Genomic DNA, 16,947 nt, shown 5'->3' on the forward strand with positions numbered 1-16,947 from the left:
AGCTTGAGATTTTTCAAAAACAAAGCCCTCAAGAAATAATCCTTGAAACTCTGCCCAGCCCTCACAACATAACCCGCATGTAACAGTCTGCAACAACTCAGACTTGCTGGAAGCCTTCTAACAAGGCTTCCAAAAGTTGGTGAAAATACAGCAGTTTAAGCTAGCCTGTCTAGAGCTATCTACAGAGGTTTTGATGTGCTGCTCTAACATGCTGTCCCTGCAAAGGCACAGCCACACTGCAGGAATGTCATCCTGAACATGAAGGCTCACTTGCATCGTTCTGTATGACGGCAGAAGTTATTCCTGAGAACTGCTTTATTGCTGTGGATATTTAAAGGTTTGAGCATATCCCGCATGTACAAAAGCTTCAGGCTGTAACAGCTGCCTGGAAAAAGTCTCAGTGGCTAAATTAAAGAGGAAAGAACACACCAATCAATTAAAATAAAGAGAACACCACGGTTTTGTGCTTGCGAAAGCCAACAGGGGATGATGGCTGCTGGAAGCAGTTAAGGAAATATCTAGCTGTTTCTGAAAACATAAGTATATATAAAATAATAGTAATAACACCATCACCACCAATCCCCATGGTCTTACTACAAATGAAACATGACAAGAGTGGAAGATCTGTTATTCGCAGCCTGTGACTGAAGGGGCAGTTTATAGGGAACACCACAAGCGTTTTGGTGAGCAGCAGAATTAGGCACCTTCACTCCACTCATGTGACATTCAATAACCTAAATCCCCTTTTATTCTTTCCATCTCAAACTCAGCATCATTTACACAACCAGGATGAGAGTTCTCTTTCATCAGTATGTTACAAGAGCAAATCCATTAGCAGCTGAGGCTGAGATAGCAGGTAATTGGGTGGGTTAACCCGCATTATTTTCATCCTTAGGAAAAAGAAACAAACACCACCAGCTTTTCTGTTCTTTTACAATCCATAGCTCTCAAAAACCATTTCCTTCTCACAGTGATCTTAATACTAATTACATGCGCTTTTGTCTTCCAACACCACTAAAGATTAAGTACCACATAAAACAGCTGCAGCCAAGCCCCATCCCAAATCCAATTTAAGCTGCTAGCTGGCTCCCAGCTGGCCCCCGCACACCTGCCTGCCACCTCTGAAGGCACCCAGGACCCTTCCTTCAGCCTCAACACAGACAAGGAGGCTTGCTAAGTGTTACAGCTATTCAGCAATGCTTTTGTCCTCTCAAACTGAGCAGATCCACCAGACAAGTGCAGAAAATACAAAGCCAGGAAACCCATTATGACCTAAATAATCTACCGGTGGGACCACCTGGGTCACAGCACTCTCGATGGACCCACCAGCCAAGCACCAAAATTCAAGTCTCTTCTCTCTGGAGGCTTATGTGCTCAAGTGCCAGGAGAAAAGCACAATGCCCCTAATTTCCATGTTCAGGTAAGTGTCCTCATCCTCAAGCCTGCTTAATATGCACTGTCTGCTTACTTGGCTTCTTGAAGAGACAAAGATGCAAGAGTGCATTTAATTGTTTTCCTGAATCAGACCCCTGGAGCCATCGATATGTCACATTCATAATTATAAATCATGAGTCTTGCAACTGGAGCGCAATCAGCAGATCTAGCCATAAATCTTCCAGATATCAGCAATTTCTCCAAAGCTGCTTTTTGACAAAACCTGATGCAGCATGCACTAAATGAGTCAAGCAGAAGAAATCGCTGGTGCTGGAGTTCACAGCCCAGCACTGCTACAGCAGCAGACAGGCTCCATACCCTGAGAAGCCCCCAGAAAATCACAATCTGCCAGGTGGGAAATGAATTTGTCCTGGAGACCACAAGGAGGCAGATCCCACCCTGGGAATAACCTGCTGCCAGATCAGGTCAATGTGCAGTTTCACAGCACTCCCAAAAACCTGTGTGGGGCAGGACACAGAAAGCATCATCTTTCTTCTGTTCTTCCTTGATACACAGGTTTTCTGGACCCTCAGTAAACATTTATTGAGGACAGGAATAACAAAGGACTGGATAAATCTTGGCTACATCTCCTAGTGCAAAGAACTTCCAGATATGTAAGCATGCGTTTATTCCTTTATACATACAAATTAACAACATTTGAACTAGAAAATTCAAATATCTTCACCAGAGCTCATGCTGATGCAGAAAAGAATCTATATGGTGATTGTTTAAAATGTCAGTTACTGTCTGCCTCTTCCATGAGGACTGATTTAGACATGATACATTACGCTGGGCAGAATTTTATCTTCTAGGCAGAAAGTAGCCAGAGGAGGTCAGTAAGCCTGGCAAGGAAAGTCTAGCTGTGAAATGCATGCACAGAGTGCTAAGATTGAAGGTGTCTTTGTGTATCAGAATTTTAAATATTAATGGAAAAAATAGTCCAGAAAACGTATTACAGAATCCAGGTATTATAGCAGTCCTAGTCATTCAAGAAGACTTTCTTGTGGGAAAATTATTGGCCAGAGCAGCAACCTGGGGCCAGTTTGGGACCAGGCCATATTTTAGATGAGTTTCATGCCATCAGCGCTCTGCCTGGATAATTATATCTTGTGAATTATCCATGAGAGAAAATTGCCTCCAAACGTGTTCCCACTGCTGTCTGTCTCTGGTCTCCACTGCTGAATATTTGGTAGGGGCTGTCACACCGGGGCTCACAGGCACGCTGGAGCCCCTGTCTCAGGCAGAGGAATTGCTCTTGAGGCTGCCATAAAACTCATGCACCGCAGATATGAAACAAGCAAAGAAAACCAAGACACACATACACACATCCCCCCCAAAGGAACAAACTGCCTTTTTCCACTCCCACTCTTATCCTAAAAGGTCACCCTAAAACTAATGTACCTTTGTAGATGATCATTTAAGAATTTCCTCTAATCCCACGCATAATTACATGGGGTACTGCACTGGCATCCCTTTCATACACATACTGTCATGAAGTGCATAGCTTTCATAGCATTATATGACAAAAAAATAACTGTAGTCATTTATTTCTGGTCTGTATGTGGTTACACAACATAATGTAAAGAGACAGTATTTTTCCATTAGCTTTTTGTTGTGGACACTATCCATTTATCTTTCTCATAATCCTTCCCCCAGTGCATGTTAATAACGTTATTTTAGTAAGTTGTTTAATTATTTAACATCACCACGAGGCTACTGGGTCGGGTACAGAAGCTGTTTCCCAGAGCAGGGCATGGAGGCATTGCCTGTCCGCCCTGGCTCCCTTTAACTCCTGTGCCCCAATTTCCACAAACCACAGCCTGAAGCAACAGTGTCCATGTTACATTCCCCATATTTAGGGGCTGTCAAGAGAAAATAACTGAACTCTGTGGGCAGCACAACCCCAGCCTCCCACCCACACTGAGCTATTCTCTCCCCTCCTGCTTTTATGCTTTGTCCCATACCTGAAGCCTGAAGGGGCTGGGGCAACATTTCAGAGCTGCCAACCACGCAGGCCTCTCAGCACTGGAACAAGCTAAGACATATTTTTTTAAAGTTTACCCTGAAGGGAAATGCACTTTTTATTCAAGAAAACCCGGTGCCATATTTCATGAATTCACACTTAGCTCATTATACAGGAATAATCACCTCATTCCTTATGATTTGCAAAAACTTAATGCTATAATTGAAGTAAAGCGACTGTCATATGCAGTTAAACATAAGACCGTATAGATCTACAGAGTTCCTATAGCCCCCCGTGTTCCTGCACATCGTTACCAAGTAACACCCCTTCCCAAAGCACCCCAGGAAAACCCCTCCCCAGCTTGTGTTACAGCCCAACAGGCAGCCTCTCTGAGCTGCCTCCTGTTACCATTTGATATCCAGCCTCTCTAAGCTGGCTTTCTCATTTTATCTTTCCACATTTTGCCCCATCACACCTCACTGACAGAACCGGAGTGGTCCCCAGCTCTGCGACTTACCTGATGGGCAGCGAGGGATCCCCAGCATCCCACCAGTCCTTGGGGGGGCTGATGTACATGCACCACAGCTCCCAGCTGTACCCATGGGCAGAGTTCTCGTAGCGCTGCACCTCGAAGTTGTCCTGCTTGATGTTGTCGATGGAGGGAAGAATGACCCTTCTTCGATTCTCCTGAATTCGCGAGAGTACCGGCTCAGCCCTGGGCGGTAAAAAGAAGCGAAGTGCAGGAAGAGATTGTTAATTTCTCCCTAGTTTGCAGACACTGTTGCTTTTCTGCAGCTTGTACACTAAAACGAGGATAAGGAAATATGTCTTGTCACCGTTCAGTAAATAAAAGGGAATTTCGTGAACATCTCTCTGCTGCTATTCACAAGTGGCATCACGCCTTCAAAGAGATGCAGCAAAACCCACCCAGTGGGGGCCGGTGACCCACACGAGGCTCCTCAGTGCCAGCGAGCAACCCTGGGCTGCAATGCACAGCCCATCCTACTGATCCGCTCGTCTCTGCTTCTGTCAGCACAGACACTGTGCTCAGAGACAATGCATTTACACTGCCAGGATTAAAAAGTTATTCCTGAAAGGCTTGCCAAGCTTTGTCAGCCACGAGGGAGATGCAGCGAGAGGTTTCAGCACTTGCGTTTGATGGGATTTCCTGCCTGGACGCATCCCTTGCATGGGGCTGCAGTCGGAGTACACGGATGCAGCCCTGCGTGTTCAGGGAGTTTTAGCACTCTCCTACACAACTGACTACTTCTATGAAAATTCATGGACAAGCTGAGGCTATCAGCGCAAGGAAAAAATGATTTTCACAAACTAAGGCGTTAAGCTGTTGAAATGAATTAAACCTCTAAAACTACAACTTATCTCTTCCTGCAGAGCCAGTACACCATGTTTTCTCTGGTATGCTGGTTTAAAAAAAGCATTATTAAGGAGTAATTCCACATTCAGAACTTTTTAATTTTCAAAATTTCTATATTTTTAAACTGAGCTTTCCTGATACCTTTATTAAAGTAGCAAAGAAATCAGCCAAACCTGAGGGCTAAGGGCCAGACTTGCAGTATGGATTGATGCAACAGCCAGGAAAGGCTCTGAAAAAGTGCTCAATGACCACCTGGAGACACTTTCCATAGAAGAAATACAGACTATCAAAAGATACAGGTAGGGAGTAGGCTCAAGAAGAAGGCTCTATAGCTACAAAATTCAGCTTGGGAACATACATATGTGCTCAGAGCAGGGTTATGCTCAGCCTCACCTCTACAGCCCAAGAACCAGTGACAGAGCAGGTTTGCTCTGCCAACACAAGGAACAACTTCCACTCTTGGTGCCTCCAGCAATAGCAGCAGGTACAAAATACCAGAGAGAGACACGCCCGTGCTGCAAAAACGCTCCCTCTCTATCCCTAGAAAAGCTGTTTCAAGAGCTCTGTAAATTGTAGCTTCCTCTGTATATCAATAAAATTGGGTGTGAAGACTTAGTGACCTTGAGAGGAATGTTTAGCTGGGAATACAGATATCAACATAAGAAACAACTCCTAAATACACTCTTCACATACGCTGTTGTTACGAAAAATCCAGTAACTGCACAGAACTCTTTGTTGCTGTTAAAGCCTTTTTCTAGTGGATGTTGCTCTCTGTTCAAATTAGACATAAGTTAGGAGCTTCTACCTCCAGTTTTTTAAACTTGGACTATTTATTTTTTATACTTTGTTAGAGAGAAAAGCCACTCCCAGTTTCCTCTCATGATCTAGATTCACAGAAGCTTAAACCACTTGAACTCAAATGTTTTGAATCTCTCCAAAAAAAAAAAAGTCCTTATGAAATACCTTTCGCTGCTTCTGCACTTATTCTTTGCTGCAGAAGAAACAAATCAATCTAAAACATCAGCCTTCCCCAGTGGGATCCAGCTGCAAAGGGCAAGAATGCGGGAAACGCTTTCTCTTTCAATCCCTTGCTGTCTGCTTTTTATTTATTTATTTATTTTTACCTTAAAGTACTTTGGGCTAAAAGAACAGGAAACCAACCTCAAAAACAAACTATAGGGGATGGGGAGGGGTGTCCATCCAAGGAGGGAATAGAAAATGATTAGAGAAAACAAGAGTAAGGAAAGATATTCCTTATGTCATCTCAACATATTTCATCAGTGGCCGTTCAATACAGAAAGACAGGATTAACATGCCATGGATTTTCACACACATCCTTACAAAACAACGGACTGCCCCACGTGGCAGTGGACACCCCGTGCACACACACGGTAACCGGGACCCCGAGGTTGAGCACCTACCAGCCAGCAGTGAACTCCACGTGGGCATCAAAAAATCCAGTGACCTGGCCTGTGGCAGCCTTCCAGCCCTCAATGCGCGCGCGGATAAGGCCTTCCCTCTTCTGGTTGCGCACCACCTTCACCAGCCCCGGGTATCGTTTGTTGACATATTCCTCCAGCGGTGCCTTCAGCTCCTCTAGAGGAGAAGTACCAGAGAGCCCATTGTAATGGCACAGCAGTTTTCACCTGAAACCCGCCGGCTGTACTGATGGACACCAGCGTGACTTACTGGAACCAGACAACGTTGGTCTGCAGTTATGACCAGCACCAAACTTCTCTGTACTTAAGTTGTCAATTGAGCACAAACACCACTCTGGATTTTTGAAGGTGAAAGTCTATGAAGGGTTGCAATAAGTGGAAAATACCAGTATATTTTCTCAACGATTTGGAAAAGCCTCAAAAATTTCAACTGCCCCATTTGAGAATCTTTGAGATTCTCAGACTAAGATTTAGTTTTGGTTCATAAGACTGAAAACCATCCCATGTAGGGGCACAATGCGTTAACCTGTCACGTGCACCCTTCCACCTTTTGAAACACTCTGCCCAACAGTAAAAACAAACAAAGAAATTCCAATTTCCAACAAATGTGCCCTACTACACACGTACTGTAGCCTGGTGGGAAGAGCCACCAGCCTCCCGTTACAGAAGCCACACTCTGGGCCTGGTTTTTCTAGTGCTCTGCCTTGGTCCTTTTACCTCCTGGTCGGTTTGTACCCCTCACAAATACTCCCTTTTCCACGAAGAAAGAGGAAAAAAAAAAACGATCACCAGATCACCACTAACATAATCCACAGGTTACAGCAACAAAGTAGTTCCTACATGAAGAAAACAGCAGTGGAGAGCAGAAAAGTAAACACTAAGTCCCATCTGTTGGGCTTAGCTCGAGATCGCATCAAAGGATACGGGATCCTCTCTTCCCTTTCCCTCCACGCCTTCTTCCAAGTACATAAAATGTGCTTTCTTCAAACTGCCTTTTTGGGATTATTCCCCTAACATATCAATTTCCCCAAAGTCTCATTTCTCTTTTATGCTGAAATGGGAATAAGAAGAATAAAGCAAATGAGCCCCTTCCTCAACTCAATGCATCTGCATCACATACATACATAACTCAGCAACTTCCATTTCATGCTGAGCTACTCAGAGAAAAACCAATGTTTTATGGAGACAACAACTCTTCTGAATGGTATTACGGAGACAGGGACATTGGCATATGAAACCCCACAAGCCCAGTACGAGCCCTTCACGTGTTTTGTCATTAATACTGCAGACCATAGCATTATACTAGATTGAATAATTGAAACACATTTAAAAAAAAAAAAAAAACAGTTTTAAGCTTCCACCATTGATGGGAAACAGGAAAAACATTCATGACCAGCTTGAAGGAGAGTGTAGCTCTAGTGAGCCAGGAAGAACTGTAACTTCACCTTTTCAGTGTGGTGACAGGTGGAGCCTGAGAGGTGCCTACCCCATCGCACTGTGTAATGGGCAGAAACTCCCAGGGGAGCCACGGCTGCATCCTCCTCCTGCCTGAAAGGGTGCTGGGTGCCAACAGGTAAGGAGCACGCAGGCCATCATAGCACAGCTGTGCACGTGTCAAACACCACGAGGCTGGACCCCCTGTGACCAGGAAGGGATGCTGAAGTTTGGGACTGAGCATCATTTTAACCTTGCACCTCCATCAGCAGAGGCCAGAGTTGCCCTCCCTTACCCACGAGTATCGCTAAGGGACTGCTTCCTAAGGGGAGAACTGCTCAGAGACAAAAGCATTAACCAGACACAGGAAATGTGGCTCCTCTTTGTGCTATAGGTCTCCTGCGCAACCTGGCACAGATTTCTGGGCTGGTTCCCCTGCTTCCCTCCCAGTCTGCCTCAGCACTTGCCTTCTTTGGCAAGAATTAGCTTTTCTCACGTGCCTGTGTAAGCCCTCATGACAGGATGGCTGCACACCTATGTTGGCCTCAGGCAGCCTCTCACACTTGTGAGCAGCTCTGCAGGAGGAAGGCACGGTGCTCAGCAGGCAATGAGCACGTGGCACACCTGCCTCGGTACGAGGAGGTACCTCCCCAGCACCCAGCCAGCAGGGAGGGCTTTGGATGTTGTTTCTCAGCATGTGCAGAAATTCAGGTGCGGAAAACAAAACAAAACAACAACAAAAAAAACAGTATCAGGGATCAAAAGTGAAATCCCACTCTCTGGGAATGCTCTGCAAAATTCCCACTTGAGTATCAAGTCATCCCTGCAGGACTGACATGGCCATGCTGAAAAGCATCAACAGCAACACTGCTGAAAATGAGAATGTCCACAAGATACTGCACCAATGACAGTTTTTGCATGATATCCAACTCAGAAACACCACTGCCTCATCCCTCCTAACCAAAAGAGTGTCTAAGCAGCCCATGAACCCATGAGATAACAGTATGGGTGGATCTACAGGGGCTACAACTGGCAATTTGATCCCAGCTGAGCACTGCAATGGAATTTGGATACCCCTTTCTCTTATATCTTATGGCATCCCATGCACCCCTCATGGATGCCTACCTGGGCCATCCTTCATAGCACATCCACATCATTCCTGAATCTCAGTCATTACGGACACAATCAATACTTGCACATGGAGGCATTTGTGAACATTTGGTCTTTGCCATTGCACAAGCCACTTAGAGGGAAGATTTGCAGAAAGAAACCATATCGAAAATGCCAGCAGGTTCAATTTCAATCCTCCCTTTTGTTCTCCATCTGTCCGTATTGATCTTCACTGAAGGGCGAGTCCAAGAAAGTAGAATCCAATAGACCTGTTGCTCTATTAAAAAACTCAGCTGTCAGCTACAATGACTTATGTTACGTATTGCAAAGTATTTTGTCACCTACATGAGCTTTCTGGGAAATAGGCCTGCCAGAGAAATTGAACCATCTGATGCCACTAGAAGTAACTATGCCATGGACATTAGTCCTGAAACAACCAAAGGAACATCCACTGCTCCGTGTTTCGTGCTGCTAATCCTGCCCCAGTTAAAGCCCCCAGAACCAATGGTAGGAACTACCCCGTGGCACAGAAAGAAAGGAGCAAAGACCAATGGCACCAGAGGAGCCAAAGGAACCACCAACAGGAGAAAATTTCTTACACCACGTTCAGCTGGGCCTAGGGAGCAGACCACGTGTCCTCCACACCCCTAAGGAAAACACAGGAATGTTTGCAAGGCTGAGCCTGGTGGGAAAAGTCCACAGAGCCCAGTGCTGTTATCAGAAACTGCAGGCTGGAGGACACACGGGTCAGGCCTGGGAATGCTCCAGCGCCATGGGAACACCAGCACTCCCTTCTGCCCCGCGCTCTCGCTTGCCTGAAACACCGAAGCTATTTTGGGCTGGAATTCTACAGCAACCCACTAAAGAAACTCCTTCAACAGTCAATAAATGAACGTGCAAATTTTTTGGCAGCAAGACTCAGATCCAGGTGAGTTTCTGGATCTTTCAATGTTTGCATGCAAATATTCAATATGAAACTGTGAAAATGGAGCAGGTGCATGAACCAATTCCTGTATGGAGATAGAGGCCAAGCTGGTCCCACAAAGTGCCTTCAGCTCTAACTTTCTGGCTGATTAAAGCCAAAGAAATATGGACAAACCACCAAGGCTTGCTGCTCCCCTCCCACCTCAGCAGGGACTGAAAGCCTGAGTCCTGATTGCCAGTGGGATGGCACCAGGTCAGCTGCAATTAAACAACCCATCTTCAGGTTTGAGCAACTAGAATAATTAGGCCAATATCTAGGAAAAGCTAAGACTCAGCTTCTTGCAAGTCTGTTAAAAACTGACCTCAACACACATGCACGCACACTGCAAGCAAGCCAGCTCCTGGGAGAGTGCACACAAACCACTGTTGTTGGTGTTGAAACCAGCTGCAAAACCAGACAGTGATACATCAAGTCACCGATAATACTTCACATGGAGGCAAATTACAACCCCTAGCATGTGTACCTGGGTGTAGTCAGCTACTCTAAGAAAACCTTTGAATAAAAGTCTGCTTTTATACCAGAAGGTTTGCTTTTCAAAGAGATATTATCCCAGATTAAAAACATTAGAAGGCAGGCAGCAAAAAAAAAAAAAAAAAAAAAAAAAGCAGGTGTTGATTAAGCAACAGACTCAGACAAAGTGTGCAACTGTGAGATAACGCAGCATCTCAGGGGCATGCTGCTGCATCCCTCCAACAACCTACGAAACACGTTATCACTCAGAAACACAACCTGCGCACTCACTTCGTAATTACACCCCTTCAACAAACACAAACAAAAGCAGCCTCCAAAAAAAGTCTTTACAAAGTATAATGTGCAGCTCTAGGGGGAAAAGGACTCAAACTACAACTCCCCAGGCTTCTTCCTTGAAGAACAGATTTTCGTCCTGTTACAATAAATTATCTTTTATCTATTTACAGCTCAGATAGGAAGAATCAGAACATCCACGTTTATTAACTTTTAATCTCTCACTGCATACTTCTGTGTTGTGCAGTGTTGTTGTACAAATCACATTACAACAAAGCTGAGGGCAAAAAGTGTCTACGGAGCCTTCAGGAGCAGTTTGTTCCAGTCTGAAACTGCAAAACACCAAGAGGCTTTGCTCCCATCTCTGTAAGCATTCAGTGGGCTGCCTGAAGGGCAGGCACCAGACCCGGGTGCCCAGGGTATGCACATCTCACTTCCATCCCTAGGACTAGTTTTAAAACTTGAAGCTGACTTGAAAATCTCAAGGGTCTTTTAATACTTTATCCGGGTAACATAAAACATTTTCCCAAACCTTTTCCCAACCTGTATTTCCTCTTCATGTTTGTGAGAAGTATTCCCTGGAAAAAAACGCACCAGAGCCCCGCACCCCCAAGCTTGCAGCCCATAGCTACAGGTTCCTGTAAGCCTTCAGCGACATGCCCAGAGGTTGCTCCTGGGAGCCCAGCTGCTTTTGAGCTGCTGCTCTCTGAAGGTCAGTCTCCTGCCTGGTGTACAAAACAGCCCAAAGGCTTTGCGATAAGCCATACACCCACAGAGGCCACCCCTCAAACAGACACAGCTGCTCACCAAGAGGCTCCAGTAACTCCTCGTTCAGTTCAATGGAAGCCACCCGCATGCAATCCCACCCCTGCTGCCTGGCACTAGCACTTGCTTCTCCAGGAGCCATCGCTAAATCTTACAGCTTACGAGAATCTATTTTCCTGTAATTATTTTCCTATCGAAGATAAATCCATGTATTACAATGACTTTATTTGCAATATCCAAAGTATGAACTGCAAGATGTTGCTATTGCTGCTCACAATTATTTCCTACCATTAGTGTGAACTATATGACAACATTATTGCCATTAGTAATTTTTTGCTGTCACTGAAACTCCTTGAAGATGCAGACAGTGAACGCATAGGTCCAAGAGATATGTATTTGTTTGTATCATTTCTTTTACAGGAGAAAACTAGACTATTATACGCTTGGGATGAGCTCTCCATAAACATCTGCCACGTTACCTCATTATCTTCCTCAAATCCCTCCTTAAAAATCTCATTTGTCACGATGCCTACAAAGACAACAGCGTAGTACTGACATTATTAACTAACCCTACTGGCTAACAGCACCACCCTGTTCCCTCACACTGTTCCCTACTCCCATTCTCCTTTTACACTTCCCCGGGAAGGTCTGTGAGGACAGAAGCACCTTGGTGCTCACGTTTTGCCCAACCCTGGTCTTTCACAAGGGACCCTGGATGCTTACACTCCTGATGCAGTCAATGCACCCTCTTGGTGGGATGCACAGAGCATGCTACCTCAGTGTGCAAGGAGCTTGGCTTTTCCCAGCTCCCACACACGCTGTAGGCATTTCTCCTCCTTCAGTGTAGCTCCTCTACCTGCATGTCCCTCCTTGGCCAGGTGGGTGCCACAAGAAACAACCGAGGCACCTTGGTCAGCCCAGCTAAAACAGGCACAAAGAGGAAATCCCACAGCTGTGAGTGCTCAAGCACACACCAGGCTTTAGCTACCATCGTAGTGCTGTCCCATCAACACCCTGCCACCACCCAGCCCCACCACCAAACCCCCCTCGCACTGCCACAGCCCTCGCAGCAAGCTGCCAAGGAAAACGTTGGTTTGCAATCTCAGTGGTGGATAAAGAGATTTCATTCCCCATCCTCAACACCAGCTGCAGTCTCAGCTTACTCAGGGGATGAAGCTTTTTGAAAGGATTCATTTCACTGTCTCATGTCTTTCAATAGTGTCTCCAGAGTCCTTGACTCAATATTAGTGCTGCATACTGAATGGCTGGTGGAGGCTGTTCAGAAACATATTTCTTTGTGTGTAGCAGTGGGTACAAAAGCTCAGTAATTATTACCAAGGGGTTCTCTAATAAAGAGAGCTCTTCTCTTCACCCCATTGGCATGGTTCAGTTTTGAGTAGCAGCATCTCATTGTGGTATTTCAAACTGGGCAATACTAAATACTGCATCAACAGGTCACCTGTGCTTCCTCTTCACTATTGTAATTGTTCCAGCTCTGAAATCCCACAGCTTCACTGGTGTGCATGACCCTAGCTTCTGCACTAGGGCTGCTGTGATTTCCATCAGCTGTGGAGCTGGCCTCCTGTTTCTTCTACTAGTAATTATAATTCATCAGCTTTCTATGGTGCTCATTACTGTGGGATGTGAGTGCCTATTTTTGCAGGCTTGAGTAGCTTGCTGTGTACCATCTCATCTCACTGCAGACAGACGAGCAACCTCTCAGACTCGCTGTTCTTCCCTTCTCATCATAGAATTCACAGCCCATGTCTATTATTTTTTAAAATAATATTAAAAGCATGCATTGTAAATGAAGGCAGCAGTAATCAAAGTAACATCCATTTGCTGACCTCCATGAGATTGTAACTGCTCAAGTGATGTTACCAGCTACACACTGGAAGAACAGATCTGGGAAGAATTCGAGTCTGAAAATGCTTCCTTGTGACATTTAACCTCTGGAAAATCTGTGTTATTAAAAGCCAGAAGGGAAGGCATTTCAACAGTGAGACTGCAGGAAGGTTGAACCAAAACATGAGTATCTAACACAGGAAACCTAACATCTTCCTCCACATTTTTTCATGGCCTGACTTATGTGGGTCTATATTGGGTTTACATGGCCAGATTTTTGTAGCAGGGAGGCTGCAGGGGTGGCTTCTGCGAGAAGAGCCCAGAAGCTGTCCCAGGTTAGATAAGGACCAGTTTCAGCTGGCTCTAAAGGGACCTGCTGCTGGCCAGAGATGAGCCAGTGAGCAACGTTGGTTGTGCCTCTGTGAGAACAGATTTAAGATTTACTGTCCCCCGGCAGCCCATGGGTCCCACATGGAGCAGATCTCCACGCTGCAGCCTGTGAAGGAGCTCCCGGTGGAGCAGGTGGATGTGGCCTGGAGGAGGCTGTGGCCCACAGAGAGCCCCCCGCAGGAGCAGGCCCCAGGCCGGAGCTGCAGCCCGTGGAGAGGAGCCCACGCAGGAGCAGGGAGCCTGGGGGGAGCCACCACCCATGGGGAACCCGTGCTGGAGCAGTTTGCCCCTGGGGGATGGACCCCTTGGAAACGGAGCCATGTGAGAGCTGTTCCTGAAGAGCTGCAGCCTGTGGGCAGCCCCCGCAGGCTCAGTTCAGGAAGGATGGCATTCCGTGGGAGGGACCCCACGTGGAGCAGGGACAGAGAGTGACTGTGAAGGAGCAGTGGAGATGAAGTGTTGCAATTGGACCTCAGCCCCCAACCCCGGTTCCCTGTGCCAGTCATGGGCAGGAGGTAGAAATGGGTGGATAAGGGGAAGATGTTTTTAGTTTCTCGCTGCTCTAGTCTATTAGTAATAGGTTCTAAATTATTTTAATCGCCCTATGCTGAGCCTGTCTGTGACAGTAACTGGTGAGTGATCTCCATGTCCTTATCCCAACCTGTGAGCCCCTTTTTTTTTCCCCCATCATATTTTCTTCCCCTTTCCCTTTGAGGAGGGAGAGTGAGAGCGGAGTTATGGTGGACCTCAGCTTCCCAGCCTGAGGGTTTTGGAGATCCAAGATCCCAGCGCTACTAACCTTCATCACTGTTGTCATCCACAAGGATAATCTCCTTCAGCAGGTGAGCTGGTGTATGATTAACAGCACTGTGCACCGACCGCAGGATAACCGACAGCGCTTCATTCACGAAGATGAAGATAATGGAGATCTGGGGTAGGTCCTTGCCATATTTCAGCTCTTTGCACCTGCAGCACAAAGGAGAAAGACAGGGTTAGCAGAGCACACGCTGCAGCACTCAGAGCTAGGCACATGTTTAATACACTGCGAGGACGAGAGACAAGACTGCACTGCTTTGCACAGTGTGTATGTTAGTGCCTGGGCATAACCTCAGCTCTGCTCTCTAGGAAGACAGCAGTGACAGAGCATCCTCCAGGCTTGGAAAGCACCAAGGGCAGGGTGCAAAGCCACAGGTCACTTAACTCATGTTGCATTTGTGTGTCCATGCATGTCTGTAGGCACATAACAAAAGACAGCCACCAGAACAGAGAAAGTCTTTCCTTGTTTAAAGAGAAACCTCACCTTCCTGTTCTGTGCTACAATTAACAGCTGCTCAAAGTTAGTTTTGTTCTTAAACTGCATTTGTGAGTTTTCTTCCCATTTGCCTTGGAACAAAATGAATACAAAATGACCCTTGGTTAAATAGTTTTAGTAAGTGTTTTAGCTCTCTTTATAGGTTCTTCTGAACACATTTCAGTCTCTGACATATCCCAGCAGAGCACTGCTGTGAATTGGTGTCTTTGTACTTCACAGACAGTATAGGTTAAAAAAGATCTGCAACCCTTTCTCTGGGTTTCAGGAGTAACCACTTAACTCGAGCATCATTTTGGTGGCTAGGCATCTGCTCAGGCACATTTCCGCATATCAGAGACAGAGAGAGGTGGAAGGTGTTCCCATATCACCTACCAGACAGCTTCATCCCTGACAAGCACCAGGTTCACGTTATGCGTGTACACCAGGCATCACAACCGAGGACACACACGGAGCAGAACTGTGGTAGCTCTAAGCGGAAGAGATCTTTCAGGTAACCCACAGCTCTCTGAGGAGCACATGCAGTTCCCAATGAGATGCAGATGATGTTTTATGCCACACTTTACCCTAAATAAAAGCCTAGCCTTAATTAAGCACTTGCAGAAAGCAAACAGGCGATCTTTAACTACTTTAAGCAACTTAAATTCTCCATCTTTCCCTGTAATAAATACGTGCAAAGGAAGAACAAGAAAATGAGCCTCGCTGCTCCCTCTCCCCATTCATGCTGGATTAGACATGCAACATTAGCAGAGTTCGTAGAATTACAATGAGCGTTTACCGAGTAAATCCTGCCCAGATAAGCAAAGAAAGAACTAACGCAGGAACGATATCCAGGCGTAGCTTCAAGCTCATTGACTCGCCAACAATGACTCTGTATTTAATTGTACTGGGTGTTTCTTAGGCAACTGTAGGCATTCTTTAGACTCCAAAATGAGACACAAGAGATGAAGATTTTAACAGAAGCACGGTTCTTTATGGATCTTCTTTAGTTAAACAAGTATGCTGGATGAAAACAAGGATATATTTCCTGATTTAACTGTTGTGTACCCTAAAGCAATCCAAGCTCTCTACAAACAGGAACGTACTGAATGCCAAAAAATATCTTTGAAGAAGCAGATCTCTCCTTAAAATGAACGAACAGTCACAATGGGGTGAAAGAACAACCGATTCTGAAATCCTTGCACAAAAGTTGAACTGAACAGACTATGAGATTAAAAGTCTGCTTTCTATATATGTTGACACCTGCTAAACTGAAGGAACAGTGGTCATGGGATCAAAAATATTTCCTTTTAATGACTGCATGCCTCTGGGCAGCCTCCCCCCCCGTGCACATTTCTGGGGAACAAAGAACTCAGTTTGTGATCAAAGTGGTTTGGAGGAAAATTCACACCGAGTCCTATGAGGTTCGTGTGCTGATGATTTGCATTCACCCTGCACTCCTCTTATCACTGTTCTCCTCACTTGGTTGCTAAGGACAGGCGAGCAAAGATATGGGGAGAAGAGATAAGTCAGGGAAGGAGTGGGGACCTCAAATACCCACACTGCTCGTGTGCACAGAGCTGCAGTTCTCTATCGGCAGGCGGGAGGAGGCAAAGGCTTCACATAAACACTGTGCTCTCTCTCAGGCGGCTTTGGTTGAGACCACAGGAGTGGGGAAGGCAGCAATTTGAAAACAAATTAACCTCAAGTTTGCCAGCCTTCCTCACACGGGCCTCTATGGTGCAAAAAGCAGCTTTGTTGAGGGAAGCTCCCTGCCCGCAGCCACGTGCTATTGGGCTGCAGCCCCCAGGCTCCACCGCAGAGGTTCATTACCGACGAGCTGACGTGTCGACAAACACTCGTGCAGGAGAACACCTGGTGCTTCTGTGCTCTCGTGGGGCCGGGGAGGGGGGAGAAGAGCTCAATCTCAAACATAATTAGAAGGGTCAGCAGAGAACTTGTTAAAACAGCAGGAATAATGACTACTAGAGATGGGAAGAGGTTTGGCTGGTTTGTTTTTCCTTCTAAGCATTTTAAGCACCAAAGGGACTGATCTGGACTCCACTGCGCTCAGTGTTTCAGGTGAAACAGAGAGGAACAGCACAGCCAGGCAGCACCGAGCCTGGGTCCCAGTAGCAGCAATGTCAAAGGGCTCAGGGACAAGTCCCCGGGCAT

At 46.0% G+C, this 16,947-nt stretch overlaps 1 protein-coding gene across 1 annotated transcript in view; it reads right to left on the minus strand.

Moving 5' to 3' along the window:
- GALNT17 (polypeptide N-acetylgalactosaminyltransferase 17) overlaps positions 1-16,947 on the minus strand; it is a 206,133-nt gene that overhangs the window by 113,080 nt on the left and 76,106 nt on the right. The window contains exons 3-5 of the mRNA XM_035342923.1: positions 14,284-14,450; positions 6,194-6,368; positions 3,915-4,112 (exon numbers count right to left, since the gene is read on the minus strand). Of these exons, the coding sequence (XP_035198814.1) occupies positions 3,915-4,112; positions 6,194-6,368; positions 14,284-14,450 (540 nt within the window). The remainder of the gene's footprint in view (positions 1-3,914; positions 4,113-6,193; positions 6,369-14,283; positions 14,451-16,947) is intronic.

This window comes from Oxyura jamaicensis, chromosome 19 (genome assembly GCF_011077185.1).
Source record: "Oxyura jamaicensis isolate SHBP4307 breed ruddy duck chromosome 19, BPBGC_Ojam_1.0, whole genome shotgun sequence".
Taxonomy (NCBI): domain Eukaryota; kingdom Metazoa; phylum Chordata; class Aves; order Anseriformes; family Anatidae; genus Oxyura; species Oxyura jamaicensis.